Source organism: Hylobates moloch, unplaced genomic scaffold (genome assembly GCF_009828535.3).
Source record: "Hylobates moloch isolate HMO894 unplaced genomic scaffold, HMol_V3 SCAFFOLD_5, whole genome shotgun sequence".
Taxonomy (NCBI): Eukaryota; Metazoa; Chordata; class Mammalia; order Primates; family Hylobatidae; genus Hylobates; species Hylobates moloch.
In genome coordinates, this window is record NW_026652280.1 from 92,954,031 (window position 1) to 92,969,986 (window position 15,956).

General features: G+C 43.2%; 1 protein-coding gene across 4 annotated transcripts in view; it reads right to left on the reverse strand.

Moving 5' to 3' along the window:
* ABHD6 (abhydrolase domain containing 6, acylglycerol lipase) overlaps positions 1–15,956 on the reverse strand; it is a 58,468-nt gene that overhangs the window by 28,297 nt on the left and 14,215 nt on the right. For all 4 annotated transcript variants that reach the window (XM_032153912.2, XM_032153911.2, XM_058439096.1 and 1 more), the window contains exon 3: positions 9,190–9,333. In XM_032153912.2, coding sequence (XP_032009803.1) covers positions 9,190–9,308 — 119 coding nt within the window. In that variant the 5' untranslated portion in view covers positions 9,309–9,333. The remainder of the gene's footprint in view (positions 1–9,189; positions 9,334–15,956) is intronic.

The following is a 15,956-nucleotide window of genomic DNA, read 5'->3' on the forward strand; positions in this document are numbered from 1 at the left end:
TTAATGCCATTACTGAGGGAGTAGATTCCCGATAAAAGGGAGTCTGGCCCCCTCTTGCCTCTGGCTCACTCTTACAACAGTCTCTTATCTTTCTACCTTCCACCATGGGATGACACAGCAGGAAGGCCCTTGCCAGATATTGGTGCCATTCTCTTGGCTTCCCAACCTCCAGAACAATCAGCCAAACAAATTTATTTTCTTTATAAATTACCTAGTCTGTGGCATTCTGCTGTAGCAACACAAAATGGAATAAGACACTAACTATATAATCTTATAATATGAGGAAATGCTGCACTCCACTAAGAATATGGCAAAGATTAAATGATGAGGTAATCCATGTACAAAGTTTTGTTCAATGCCCAGCACATGGTAAGTATTCAGTACATGATAGTTATTAGTATTATGTAAAGATGATTTTGTCCTTCCAAATATATCATTTGCCAAAAATTAAAAGGAAAAATTAGGGGAAATATTTGCAATGAATATGACAGCTGCAGAATGACATCCTTAATAAATAAAAAGCTTACAAATTGATCTCAACCATGCTAAAACCCTAACTCAATACTAGGCAAAATAAATGAAAAGGTACCTTAGAGTAGGAAAGATATTAATGACTAACAAACATAAAAAACATGTTCAAGTTCACTAGTAATTAAAAATATGAATAGCGCACCAACATAGATGGAACTGGAGATCATTATGTTAAGTGAAGTAAGCCAGATGCAGAAAGACAAACATCACATGCTCTCACTTATTTATGGGATCTAAAAATCAAAACAATGGAACTCATGGGCATAGAGAGTAGAAGGATGGTTACCAGAGGCTGAGATGAGTAGTTGGGGGTAGGGAAGAAGTGGGGATGGTTAATGGGTACAAAAAAAAAATAGAATGAATGAATAAGACCTACTATTGATAGCACAATACGGTGACTATAGCCAATAATAACTTAGTTGTAAATTTTTAAATAACTTGAAGAGTGTAACTGGATTGTTTGTAACTCAAAGGATAAATGCTTGAGGGGATGGATACCCCATTCTCCATGATGTGCTTATTTTACATGGCATACCTGTATCAAAACATCTCGTGTACCCCATATATACCTATTATGTACCCCCCAAATTTTTTAAATACAAAATCAATAAAGAAAAAAATATGAATACCCTTCAAGAGCTTCTAAATTAGAAAAGCGGTGGGGTTTTTTGTTGAGATGGGGTCTTACTCTGTCACCCAGGCTGGAGTGCAGTGACACAATCACGGTTCACTGCAGCTCTGTCCTCCTAAGCCTAACTGATCCTCCCACCTCAGCCTCCTGAATAGCTGAAATTACAGGTGCATATACCATGCCTGGCTAATTTTTTAATTTTTAAATTTTTTTGGTAGAGACTGGGTCTCCCTTTATTGCCCGGGCTGGTCTTGAACTCAAGTGATCCTGCCACTGAGCCACTGCACCTGGGGTGTGTGTGTGTGTGTGTGTGTGTGTGCGCGCGCGTGTGTTTATATAACCAGTTATAAGGTTCAGCCTTTCTAGAAAGCAATCTGGCATAAAATATCAAGAATCTTTGAAACCTCATGCCCCTTGTTGACCTAGTAAGTATAATTCCAAGAATAATCTGTCTCAAGGAAATAAGTAGAAACTTTGAAAAAGAATATTTTTAAAGTGTTCCAGCCAGCGTTATGTGTTGTTTAAATTAGAAAAATCAATACTAACTTTAGTGTCCATGAATAGGAAATATATCAGATAAACTACCATATAGCTAGGTGATGTCTTATTTTGCTATTATTTAAAATGGAGTTTTCAAAGAATATTCAATAACATGGAAAAATATTTATGACATGATGTCAAGTGAAAAAACAGGACCCATTTTTTTTAAATACTATTGATTCCAATTCTGTTAAAAAAAACTGTTAAGTTTACACAGATGGAGTGGTGGGGGAGAGAGGTGGGAAGAACAAAAGAAGCATTGAAGAAAATTAATTATTCCAGGGGTTATGGGTAATTTACATTTTCTTTGTGTTACCTTTTTATTTTTAAATTATTTATTATTTTTTATTTTTGGTACCGGGAGTGGGGCTTGAATGGGTTATGTTTTTATAATCATCAAATTCTCTATAACTCTCATACAAAGTACAGTGTGAGATCACGGAAGAGCTGGAAGGACCTGGTGGAAAAGGTGAAACTTCAGCAGACTACTGGATACTCAACATATATCAGCTGGAAGCTGGAGAAGATGTGCCAGGAGGTAGAGACGGCAGAGGCAAGGGCCTGGGGGAGAGCCAAGTATGACTTGAACCAGAATGAAGAGACACAGGGTTGGAAGGCGGCCAGACTGCCGGACTCAGGAATTGAGGGCTTCTTCATTACCAGACAGAGCTCTTTGGAACTACTCAATATTTTTCATTTAATTGGTACATCCACTGGACAAGTTTACCTAGGCTCCAGAAACAAGGAGCTGGAAAACTAATATTTTTTCTTTTTTTTGAGACAGAGTTTCACTCTTGTTGCACAGGCTGGAGTGCAGTGGCGTGATCTCAGTTCACTGCAACCTCCACCTCCTGGGTTCAAGCGATTCTCCCACTTCAGCCTCCCAAGTAGCTGGGACTACAGGCGCGTGCACCTGTATGCGTGCACCACCACATCCGGCTAATTTTTGTGTTTTTTTTTAATTTTTATTTTTTAGACGGAGTCTTGCTCTATTGCCCAGGCTGGAATGCATTGGCATGATCTAGGCTCACTGCAACCTCCACCTTCTGCTTTCAAGCGATTCTCCCACTTCAGCCTCCCAAGTAGCTGGGACTACAGGCACGTGCCACCACACCTGGCTAATTTTTGTATTTGTAGTAGAGACACGGTTTCACCATGTTGGCCACGCTGGTCTCAAACTCCTGACCTCGTGATCTACCCACCTCGGCCTTCCAAAGTGCTGGGATTACAGGCGTGGGCCACAACGCCTAGCCTCTAATTTTTGTATTTTTTTTTTAGTAGAGACAGGGTTTCACCATGTTGGCTAGGCTGGTCTTGAACTCCTGACCTCAGATGATCTGCCTCCCTCAGCCTCCCTAAGTGCTGGGATTACAGGCGCTGAGCCACCATGCCCAGCCCAGAGAACTAATATTTTCAAATGATCCCCTCAACGAAAGAGTAGGAAGATGACTCTAAGATACCAGGCCAGCTGAAAAATTCTGAAAGACCCATGGCCCAGATGGAAAAAAATCTTCTTTGGTTTAATGATAACAGATAATAGAGAACAGATTACCTCTAATTCACAAAAGCAGAACCTTACAGAACAGAAACAAAGAGAAGAATTAAGGTGGGATGAATGAATGTCTCAGGAGCAAGATCTTTTACAATCTCAGTACAAGAGCCAAACTGCTCCTGTTTCAGGGACAGAAGTCATTGAAGGCTCTATTGACCTAAATAGAAAAGCCCCAGAGAGGACTTCCTTGGGGTTCCTCTTTAATAAAGTCTCCTGGAGTCCAGAGTCCTCATCCTATAAGTCTCTGTCTAGTTAACAGGAACCTCTGAAGAAAAGTACTTACAGATTTTTTTATACTGTGGTAAAATAGACATAACATAAACATTTACCATTTTAACAAGGGTACAATCAACGACATTATACAACACTGTAAAACTACCACCACTATCCATTTCTAGAACTTTTCATCATCCCAAATAGAAACTCTGTGCCCATTAAACATTAACTCCTCATTTCCCCCAGTCCCCTAGCAACCTCTATTCTACTTTCTCTATGAGTTTGTCTATTCTGGGTAAAAGTGGAATCATACAAAATTTGTCCTTTTGTGTCTGGTTAGTTTCACTTAGCACAGTTGTTCTCAAGGTTCATCCATGTTGTATTAATAGCATGAATCAGAGTGTCATTCCTTTTTAAGGCTGAATAATATTCTATTGTGTATATACCATGTTTTGTTTATCCATTTGTCTGTTGGACATTTAGGTTATTTCTATCTTTTCGCTATTGCAAAGAATGCTGCTACGGACATTGGTACACACATTGAGACTCCGCTCGCTCGCTATTGCAAAGAATGCTGCTACGGACATTGGTACACACATTGAGACTCCGCTCGCAATTCTTTGGGATTTACACTCATAAGTGGAATTGCTGGATGTTATGTTAAATGTATAACTTTCTGGGGAGCCAACAAATTTGTGCATAGCAACTATACTATTTTACATTCCCAACAGCAGTGCATATGGGGTTCCAATCTCTCCACATCCTCACCAACACTTATTTTCCATTTTTTTAAGTTACGTATATTTTACCACAACAAAAAGAAAGAGCCAGGATGGGCATGGTGGCTTACAACTGTAATCCCAGCACTTTGGGAGGGCAAGGTGGGTGGATCGCTTGAGCCCAGGATTTGAGCCTGTCTCTACAAAAACCTGCAAAAATTAGCTGGCAAGGTGGCACACACCTGTAGCCCCAGTTACTCTGGAAGCTGAGCTGGGAGGATCACTTGAGCCTGGGAGGCACAGGTTGCAGTGAGCAGCCTAGGCTGGTCTTAAACTCTTGGGCTCAAGCAATCGCCCACCTCTGCCTCCCAAAGTGCTGAAATTACAGGCACGAGCTGCAGCACCCAGCTCCAAATTCACTTATTAATTCTAACAAATTATAGATTTTTTTGGACTTTCATGTACACAATTGTGTCATCTGCAAACAATTTCAGCTTTATTTCTTCTTTTCCAATTCTTATCCCCTTTTCTTTCTTATATTTATATAAGTGAACTGTTCACTATGATTTCCTACCTTGATTTCACAACTGAGTTTCTTTGGGAAAACAAAAATCTTAGAAAATCTCAGTCTTTTTCATCTTGTCAACAGTCCTGATATTTTCATTACACAATGAAAATCAGACCTGATGTCATCCACAGTGGCCACAGCATCCCCGGTGTGGCTCTCTGTTGACTCACGTTGAAGCATTTGGTACCTCCTGCAGGAGCAGCCATAATCCACGGTGCTGTGGAAGTGTGCTGGCTATGCTCCAGGGACACTTAGACCCAGAGAGAGCTGCTCTGAAGACTTGCTGTGGCCTACTGGGGACACCTGTTCTTGCTCCCTGAGGAGCTGAGATGATCCCAGAGGGAACTCCAGGAGCTTGCACAATGTGATGACTTCACCAAACCCTTATGCTCACGTGGCAGGGCAGCGGGGAACGGGGACTGGGTGCCAAGCTACCTCTACTGCCTGCTGATCCTGTTTGTGTAGCAATCCTGAAAATTAACCTGACCCACCTAGGTCTGCGAGGTGAACCCACTGGTGGTCATCACTGGCAGCCGAGCAAATGAAAGCCTTTGGAGAAGTCGCTGTGGTTAAGGGATATAAGTGACTCATGGTGGTGCTGCTCATTCTATGACAACCACTGTGTAAATGTCACTTGCGGTGAGACTATTTGGAGGAAGCAGTCTGTGCATTTCAGTGATGCGGAGGAAGTGCCTCACAGGACTGCTGACAGCTCTCTGCAATGGCATCATGGGTTTTATTACTAAAATCATAATCCCCCGTGTCACAGTGCCACCTGGCATGATCTGAAAAGTTTTCTAGGATTTTCACCTTCCCCAACCAGCCGGATTTTCTTCTTGGCCTGTGTGCCTGAGTTCACAAAATAAAGAGCATTGTGTTTGTCTTTCAGCCACGGCACTGAGCTAGGTGACAGGCATGGGCAGGCTTTAAGACCCCATGCCTCCATACTGCCAATTAAAGAGGCTCTGTGGGGCCTCTCTGGTTTTTTTGTGGTATTGTTTGTTAATAAAAGTGAATTATTTGCTATGCAGCATTATTCATAATAGCCAAAAGGTGGAAACAACCCAAGTGTCCATCAACAGATGAATGGATGAACAAACTGTATATACACACAATGGAATATTATTTAACCACAACAGAAAGTGAAGGAGTGATGCATGCTACAACATGGACGAACCTTGAAAACATTATGCTAAGTGAGAGAAACCAGACACAAAGGTCACACATTGTATAACACCATTTATGTGAAATGTCCGTAATGGGCACTAAAAAGACAGGAAATAGATGAGTGGTTGCCAGAAGATGAAGTAAGGGAGAAACTGGGAGTGATGGCTACTAGGTATAGGGACTCCTTTGGGGAGGTGGAAATATTTGAAATTAGATAGTGGTAATGGTTGTACAACACTCTGAATATATTAAAACCACTGAATTGTACACTTTATTTATATTTATATTTCATTTATTTATTTATTTAGACAGAGTCTCACTCTGTCACCCAGGCTGGAGTGCAGTGGCACGATCTCGGCTCACTGCAACCTCCGCTTCCCAGGTTCAAGCGAGTCTTCTGCCTCAGCCTCCCAGGTAGCTGGAATTACAGGCACGCACCACCATGCCTGGCTAATTTTTTGTATTTTTAGTAGAGACAGGATTTCACCATGTTGGCCAGGCTGGTCTCGAACTCCTGGCCTCAAGTGATCCGCCCGCCTCAGCCTCCCAAAGTGCTGGGATTACAGGTGTGAGCCACCATGCCCAGCCTTGAATTGTACACTTTAAAATGGTGACTTTTATGTTAACATGAATTTTAACTTTATTAAAAAAGCAAATTATTTGCTATCAACTTATTTTTCTCATTACAAATGAAACATCAAAATTACCCTGACACCCTTACTCTGAAACCCTTCTCCTCAACAGCCCAGGGAACTGTTGGGGGACTATGCAGCATTGAGGCTAGTTTCCACACGAGGTGGGTGGAATTAACCTTTACATAATCACACCTCTGTATGTGGCCATATCCATGGTTACGAGCCACATCAGTGAATTGCGTTCTCTGCTTCCATTTCACGTGGTTAATGAAAACAGCGTTTTGTGTGTGGCAGTCCATGATGCCTTGACGAGGCCATGAGAAGGGGCACGCAACTCTGCCTTCTCCATGTCAGGGGTCATCCAGGAGCCTTAGCCCACAAAGCACAGAACGCTACTAGCTCTGCAAGGGCAACGGCATTTCAGCTTCAGAGTGAGTCTCGCTTTCTCAATGCAGAAGGTGGGTCCCGGGTGACTCGGGATGGGGTCACAACTCCCCACTCCCGCCCCCAGAGAGCAAGAGCAAAAGATGAAAAGCTCCCTTCCATTCAATTAGTTTCCTTTCAAGGATCAGAGCTTGGCTGGCAGGCGGAAAATTCCACACTCAAGTGAAACAAAAGGGAGCCAGAAAGGAGGGCAGATAAAGGGCATAACACCCTCCCTGGACTCTTCTACGTAAAGAAGTGAGTTCTGACTTCCCGAAGTCCCAGTTAGATCTCAATGGGCTTACCTATAGCACAGAGAGGAACCAGGTCTATTTCGGCGCTCCCTTCATCAGGGGATGTACACCATGGGGGTGGGAAGGGCAATTTCATTTGATAATTGGACAGTGGCATGAAAAGGCAATGAAGCACATCATGAGAAAGTCACTTTCGTTTTGACTGTTAACCTTCTGATTCCAACAAGGAGAAAGGCTCAGCTCAGGGCTGCTACATCTTTCACGCTGCTCATGCTTTGTAACAAAGTAAAGGAGAAACAATTTAATAAGACTGTTTAATGTCATTGTGTTTATTTTTACTTTTTGAGATATATATATATACATATTTTTTTTTGAGATGGAGTTCTGCTCTTGTTGCCCAGGCTGGAGTGCAATGGCGCGATCTCAGCTCAACGCAACCTCCGCCTCCCAGGTTCAAGCGATTCTACTGCCTCAGCCTTCCCAGTAGCTGGGATAACAGGCATGAACCACCATGCCTGGCTAATTTTGTATTTTTAGTAGAGACTGGGTTTCTCCATGTTGGTGAGGCTGGTCTCAAACTCCTGACCTCAGGTGATCTGCCTGCCTCGGCCTCCCAAAATGCTGGGATTACAGGCATGAGCCACTGTGCCAGGCACTTTTTGATATTAATTTACTATTTATGGCAAGCTTTTCACTTAAGGGAGTGATATTCATATCACTTTTTAAATACTCGATTTAAGGATTTTTTTTAAAAGATGGCTCACTCTAAAGGAAATACAAAATAAAAGGACAGGTGGTATCCAGATAGGACAAGAATAATAACAGTGGTACAAGAATGACATATTTTGGAAACTTCTTTTTCTTTCTGTCACTTCTTTACTAATGAACACTTCTAGAACAACTCTAAAAGTATTCTGTCCTATACATGCCATCTCAATGGTTCTGGTCTTTCTTGTTCATTTTTCAGTGACATCGCTGCACCTGTCAGGACATCACAGGGTCAGAATCCAATGATGAAGGCCAGGCGCGGTGGCTCACACCTGTAATCCCAGCACTTTGGGAGGCTGAGGTGGGAGGATCACTTGAGGTCAGGAGTTCGAGACCAGCTTGGCCAACACAGCAAAAGCCTGTCTCTACTAAAAATACAAAAATTAGCCAGGCATGGTGGCACGTGCCTGTAGTCCCAGCTACTTGGGAGGCTGAGGCAAGAGAATCGCTTGAGCCTGGGAGGCAGAGGTTGCAGTGAGCCGAGATCACACCACTGCACTCCAGCCTAGGTGACAGAGGGAGACTCTGTCTCAAAAAAAAAAAAACCAAAAAACAAACAAACAAAAACAACCAATGATCAAGAAGATACCAAAGGAGTTCCCATAAAAATGTACAATTCTTGCTTGAAGACAGAATCACTGACTTTGGGAATGTGGGTGGAGAAAGATGCTATCAGAAACTTGAAAGGGCTGGGCATGATGGCTCATGCCTGTAATCCCAGCACTTTGAGAGGGCAAGATGGGCAGATCACTTGAGGCCAGGAGTTGGAGACCAGCCTGGCCAATGTGGTGAAACGCCATCTGTACTAAAAACACACAAAAAATTAGCCAGGTGTGGTGGCACACACCTATAAAATCCCAGCTACTTGGAGGCCAAAGCAGGAAAATTGATTGAACCCAGGAGGTGGAGGTTGCAGTGAGCCGAGATCATCCCACTGCACTCCAGCCTGGGCAACAGAGCACAACTGTGTTTCCAAAAAACAAACAAACAAACCTGAAAGAAATGATCTGGTAATATTCTTCAAGAGCATTCCCAAAATTCCAAACAGGATGAGTACCTTTCAACTTTTCTCTCTGTCTGAAATATTTCCTGATAAAATGTTGGACAATAACCCCAAAAAGGACAAGCAGAGAAGATGTCAATATTATGATACTCTTGAAAACGTCAATGATAAAACTGGCTTACCAATAATAGATTCTTATCAGTGCTGAAGGCCACAGAAGAAATGAAGCCACGAATGCCAGGATTGGGATGGCCAGCGTCCCACCCGCAATCACAAACATATTAACCACATCAAGATCCATCCTGCTCTTTCAGGCTGGCTGACTCCTGCAGGGGCCAAAGAGAATGACGATATTAAAACTCTGTATCAGGGGAAAAGAGGCGAAGAAGCAAAGGGGACGAGAAAAGTGAAGTTCTCAGAGTAAGGGTAAAGAACAGGAGGAAACCAAAGCAGGCAAGTGCTTTAAAAAAAAACCAAATAGACATGACAACTAAAAGTAACGAGGAACTTTTCAGAGGAGCCTGGATTTGTAAAAAACATTATAAAGGACATAGTTGGGACAAATGTGGAAATCCGAGGCCGGGCGTGGTGGCTCACGCTTGTAATCCCAGCACTTTGGGAGGCCGAGGCGGGCGAATCACGAGGTCAGGAGATCGAGACCACGGTGAAACCCCGTCTCTACTAAAAATACAAAAAAATTAGCCGGGCGTGGTGGCGGGCGCCTGTAGTCCCAGCTACTCGGAGAGGCTGAGGCAGGAGAATGGTGTGAACCCGGGAGGCGGAGCTTGCAGTGAGCCAAGATTGCGCCACTGCACTCCAGCCTGGGCGACACAGCGAGACTCCATCTCAAAAAAAAAAAAAAAAAAAAAATGTGGAAATCCGAGTAAGGGCTGGGTATTAGACAACGTCAATGTATCAGTGACACAATTCTTGAGTATGATGATGAAATTGTGGTTATGTATGTATGTAGGAGAATATCTTCCCTCTTAGGAGATGTCTGCTGAAGTTGTAAGGGGTGAAGTATAATGGTATCTGCTACTCACTTTTAAAGGTTCAGGAGAGAAAAAGAAATGTGTGTGTGTGTGTGTGTGTGTTGGTGGGAGGAGAAGAGAGAGAAATAAAGCAAATATGGTAAAATGCTAACCACTGGGGAATCCAGGTGAAGGTTACATGATATTATCCTTTCAATCTTTCTGTAGGCTTGCAGTATTTAAAAATAAAAAAGGAGTCAGGCGCAGTGGGTCACACCTCTAATCCCAGCACTTTGGGAGGCTGAGGTGGGCGGATCACTTAAGGTCAGGAGTTGGAGACTAGCCTGGCCAACATGATGAAACCCCATCTCTACTAAAAATACAAAAGTTAGCCGAGCGTGGTGGCAGGTGCCTGTAATCCCAGCTACTCGGAAGGCTGAGGCAGGAGAATCGCTTGAACCCAGGAAGCGGAGGTTGCAGTGAGCCAAGATTGTGCCATTGCACTCTAGCTTGCGCAACAAGACTCCATCTCAAAAAATAAAAATAAAAAATAAATAAAAATAAAAAAGGAGGACAGGTTGGGCATGGTAGCTCATGCCTGTGATCCAGCACTTTGGGAGGCTGAGGTGGGAGGATCACTTGAGCCCAGGAGTTTGAAGCTGTAGTAAGCTATGATTGCACCACTGCACTCTAGCCTAGGCAACAGAGTGAGAACCTTTAAAAAAAAAAAAAGACAGACTTTTAAAGAAATCAATGAACAAATATATATGTACACATGGATACAACAAACCAGTAACAGTGATTGCATCTAAGGTGGGGAATTAGATAGCTAAGTGGCAGGAATAGACAGGAAACTTGGTTTTTTACTTTTTAAAACTTTTAAGTTGTTATGTAAATATGCAACCAATTCAAAAAATAAATACGTAATACAAAGTTAGGGGGGAATAAGCCAAAAAGGTAGTTTTCAGTGTACTTTCTGATGTCTTCCTAAAGACTTACACGTCTGAAGGCTAGAATGTGGGATGCATGAGAGTAAGGACTGGGTGTCCCCAGCACCAACACTAAGACCTGACACATTATCGGGGCACTAGAATTCCAGCTGTATCAGAGGCCCTGCCCTGTCCTGTCTTATGAGCTTATAATACAGTTCATTCTAGCATAGAATGAAAAATACTTCAGGCTGGGTTCCGTGGCCCATGCCTGTAATCTCAACACTTTGGGAGGCAGAGGTGGAAGGATCGCTTGAGGCCAGGCATTGAAGACCAGCCTGGGCAACATGGCAAGACCTCATCTCTATTTTATATATATATGTGTGTGTGTGTGTGTGTGTGTGTGTATGTGTATACACATATATATGTATATACACATATGTGTATATATACATATATATCATAAAGTATATAAATATAAATATATAATAAATATATATTTCAAGTCCCATCATTCTCCCCAATACAGAAAACACCTAGAAGGACCTGTAAGCCAGGCGTGGCCCTCTGCCTTGATTCCCAGCCATCTGTGCTAAGTGTGCAGGACTCACCAAACATAATACAGATTTCTTCAAGAAAAAGCATTAACATCTAGCAAATCATGGCGTTCCTTACATTTCCTGGGAAATGGAGTGATCTCTCCCATTTGCCTCTATCGACTGATACTTAATTCAATCTGATAATAAGTTCAATGCAGCACAGTATAACCTCACAACCACTGAGCACAGAGGTCAGCACACTTTTTCTGTAAAGTGCCAGACGGTGATGATTTTAGCACTGTGGGACACAGAGTCTCTATCACAGCTACTCAATCTGCCACTGGATGAGAAAGCAGCCTTGAAGACATGTAACGAATGAGTATGACTGTGTTCCAATAAAACTTCACAGAAGTAGGCTGTAGGCCAAATTTGACCTGTAGGCTGTAATTTGCCAACTCTTGATATAGCACATCAACCCTGTCACATAGGAAAGGCAAGTGTTTCATCCTGTTTTACAGGTTGAGGAAACTGAGGCTCTGAGAGGCTAAGTAACTTGCCCAAGGTCACCCAGCTGGTAGTCATGATTACAAAACAGGTTTCTAACTTCAATCCACTACCTTTGCACCAAGCTCCACTTTGTCTATTTTTTATTTTTTTCAAATGGCCTGTCCTTAGTCTCTGTAACCTCTTTGCTGTTAGGTATCTACATTCATCATCCCTAATTTCTCCATGAAGATACGAGCTCTCCATCTTCAAGAGGTTTTTGCCTAGCAAGCACCTCACAGCCTGAAGAAGAAGACAGATGCACCCATAGGTAGGTTAGATGGTTCTTTTCATTACATACACATACTCTACCTGAGTACAGTCCTGAGTCTACAGTGATGAAACCTGCCACCTTCCCAGGGCATAAGCACTGTCTTTGTCTCTGATGCAACTGCCTTCTCAGTTTCTTAGTCACTGTAAGCAATTTTCCCAGCACACTGAAATCATTGGCCTGCTTCTCCTTCTGGAACCAGAGCTCCTTGAGCGTAGGGACAATCATGTATGTTCTTTCTCAGTGTCAAGTATGGCACGGGACACAAATAAGGTAAAAATGAATCAATGAAAAGCACATTTACAAAATGGGTTCCATCTGTTTCGTTTCTTTTAGGAACAACCATTCCCAATGACTCTATAAGAGACCTGACATCTTTCCTCTTTCAGTAATTACGAAAATCCCTGAAGGAGTCACCTACTTAACACTGGCTACAATTTACCCTGCTAAAAGGCATCACCTTCAAGGAGTAAGCAAGTCAATCACAGACTGAAGGGAATCTGTACAGATCTGTTTGAACATCGTGGGCTGTGAATGAGTTGACAAAGATGGGAACTGTCAGCTTTGAGAAGACTTTTTCACGTCATACAAAGTCCTTAAAAACTGCTGGGGGCCACTGTAAATTCAGATTACTGAGCAGCAGGGAGTCCTTTGGACTAGGAATTAGAACAGTTTATGCTCAAAGCCATATATATCATAGACTCTGACACTGGAGATGATAGCCCTGAAATGAAGGCATAATCATCAAAAAAACCCCTCTCTGCTCTGTCGGTGCCTGCCACAATGCCAGTCAGTTTCAGCGAAGGTTGCGTCTGGCTCCATCTTCTATTTAACAGCAGAATAAAGTCTCCCATAAGCAGCTTTTGTAGAACATGATCAATTTAGTAAGCTTTGGACTTATTACAGAAAACCATGCACACTCTCCCTGACAAGGACAAATAAATCCAGACCTTAGCTGAAGAAACCACAATTTTGAGTTTTCTGTACAGATAAAGGGTAGGCAATTTATTCCTATCTCTACAACATCCTTCATTTTACAAAAGACTTGCTTCAGCTTTCCTTTAAAAAGACAGCTCCTCTGCCATGCTGGTGTTTATTTCTAGAATACTCTATGGACCCAAGGGAGAGGCTGGAGGCAGAAAAAACTGAAGCATTATGAACCAGGAACTGCCACTGGCCAAAAATCGGAGATCAACCAAGAAGTGTAACTTGAGTTTCCCAAAGCATGAGACCCATACAACTGAGAGTTTGCAAGATGACTTTAGTGAGTAGGAGAGTACTAAAGAATGTTTCAGGGGTACACAGCATTAGATAACAACATATATACTAGGAAAGTCATCTCTTTTCAGTTCTTTTCGGTCCTGCTTGGGTCAAAGAGAAACTCTCAGTGTGGTGGTGTTAAACAGCTCTCTAGGCTGGGTGTGGTGGCTCATGCCTGTAATCCCAGCATTTTGGGAGGCTGAGACGGGCAGATTGCTTGAGCAGAGGAGTTTGAGACCGGCCTGGGCAACAAGGAGAGGTCCCATCTTTACAAAAAATACAAAAATTAGCCGGGCATGGTGGCATGCGCCTGTAGTATCAGCTACTCAGGAGGCTGAGGTGGGATGATTACTTGAGCCTGGAGGCTGAGGTTTCAGTGAGCTAAGAGTGTGCCACTCACTCCAGCCTAGGTGACAGAGGGAGATCGTTTCAAAAAAAAAAACAAAACACAAGGAGTCAATTTAAAGAAAAATGCTTAGTAGGTGACACATGAATATAGCAAAAATCGTGATGGTCATCCATGAATGGCTGCCACTGAGGGCCAAACTCGTGCGATGGATGGCACCAGGCTGGGGGCACCAGTGTGGCAGCTGGCCCTCTCCAACATGGCTCTTCCACACATCAGCTGGGAGATCTTGGCTTCCTCATCTATTTAATGAGAACATTCAAATAGTCACGTCTGTTCTTTCTTACTTTGGTGACTTAAACATTTCTGGAATTATGCCAGGCAATTAAAAAGTAGGATTTGGCTCGCTCCCACAAGAATATTCTTTCCTATTAGAGTTCCCAGAACCTAAAGCGTCACCTGGCAAAGACCTGGTGCTTGATCATGTTTATCGCCTGACTGAATACACTGAAAAAGAAAAACACTTCATTTTATCTATTTATCGTGTAAAGTGAGGCACCCCAGGGTTAAAGACACAGCAGCACAGTGTGAAGCAGGCAATGCCAGGAAGGAGAGCTGGCCATGCTGGCACCAGGGAAAACATACTCTCACATCCCAGGCTCAGGATCCTCTGCCACTGCTTAACACCCAAGCTGTGCATTTGGGGGCCCTTATGTCTGAACGCAGTGGCAAAGATTAATTGGATAGGGGACATGTCAGTGGATCCAGATAAACATTGCATCAGGGAAATGAAGTTTAATCTGGGGTTAGGAGTAAGGCATATCTCACAATTTTCTTTAATGTTCTCACTGATTTTGAGAACTGGGATCTTGAGTTCCAATATCTTAGTCTTCAGGGTATAAAGTAAAATCCAAGAATAAACAACGTATAACACTTTCATAGAATCTGATTGACACATCTCTCCTTGCTTCTCCTGACTTACTGATTTCTGTCTTTTTTTCTTTCTTTTTTTTTTGAGACAGAGTCTCGCTCTGTCAGCCAGGCTGGAGTGTAGTGGTACAACCTTGGCTCACTGCAACCTCCGCCTCCTGGGTTCAAGCGCTTCTCCTGTCTCAGCCTCCTGAGTAGCTGGGATTACAGGCATCTGCCACCATGCCTAGCTAATTTTTGTCTTTTTAGTAGAGACAGGGTTTCACCATGTTGGGCTGGTCTCGAACTCCTGACCTCAGGTGATCCCCCCGCCTCGGCCTCCCAAAGTGCTGGGATTACAGGCGCAAGCTGCTACACCTAGACGACTTACTGATTTCTGCTGACAGTAATTGCATCAGTCTAACCTAGATGCCAATGCATCTTTCATTCTCCTACTTGCTCACCACTCCTGTTAGGCAAAGGTGAAGAGGCACCAGCACTGGAGTCAACTTGTCCAAGTCTAAACAAACTACACTGCCTGATATATGGCAATTTAAACTTAAATTGATTAAAGCCAAAGAAAATTCAAACTTCAGTTCTTCAGCCACACCAGCCATACTTCAAGTGCTCAACAGCTACATGTGGATAAGAACTACCATATTAGACAGCACAGCCTTAGGGGACTTACACCCCTAAAAACTAATCCTTAAAAACCCAATCCCAGTTGGGTTCAACATTTACTAGGAATATAAGGTAAAAAGAAAAATTGTCACCAGGTGTAGGAATTTGTATGAGTCAGACTGCAGCTCCCCTCCGCCACCACACTGGGTCCAGATCCTCCCTTCCTCTCCCTCCTGTTTCTGTAAAGGCTATTCTTTCACCCCCCATAGTCTCACCACCACCAGCTGCCAGAGGAATCTTCTCAATTCACACCAGGGATCAGGCTGTGCTGGTCTCATGTCCACCAAATAAAATGTGAACTCTGACCGCCCCATGTGGTCCCAGTTCAGCTTCCCAGTCCTGACTCCCACGTCTTTGCCTGCACTCCAAATAACCAGCTCCCAGCCCCCATGCAAGCCCCATACAGCTTCATTCTGTCTTCCTTCCTGCTGACCCCTTCGTGTGGAGCACTCCCACGTCTGGGCTGCCTGATGAACTCTTCCCTGCCTTCAGGGCCTGTT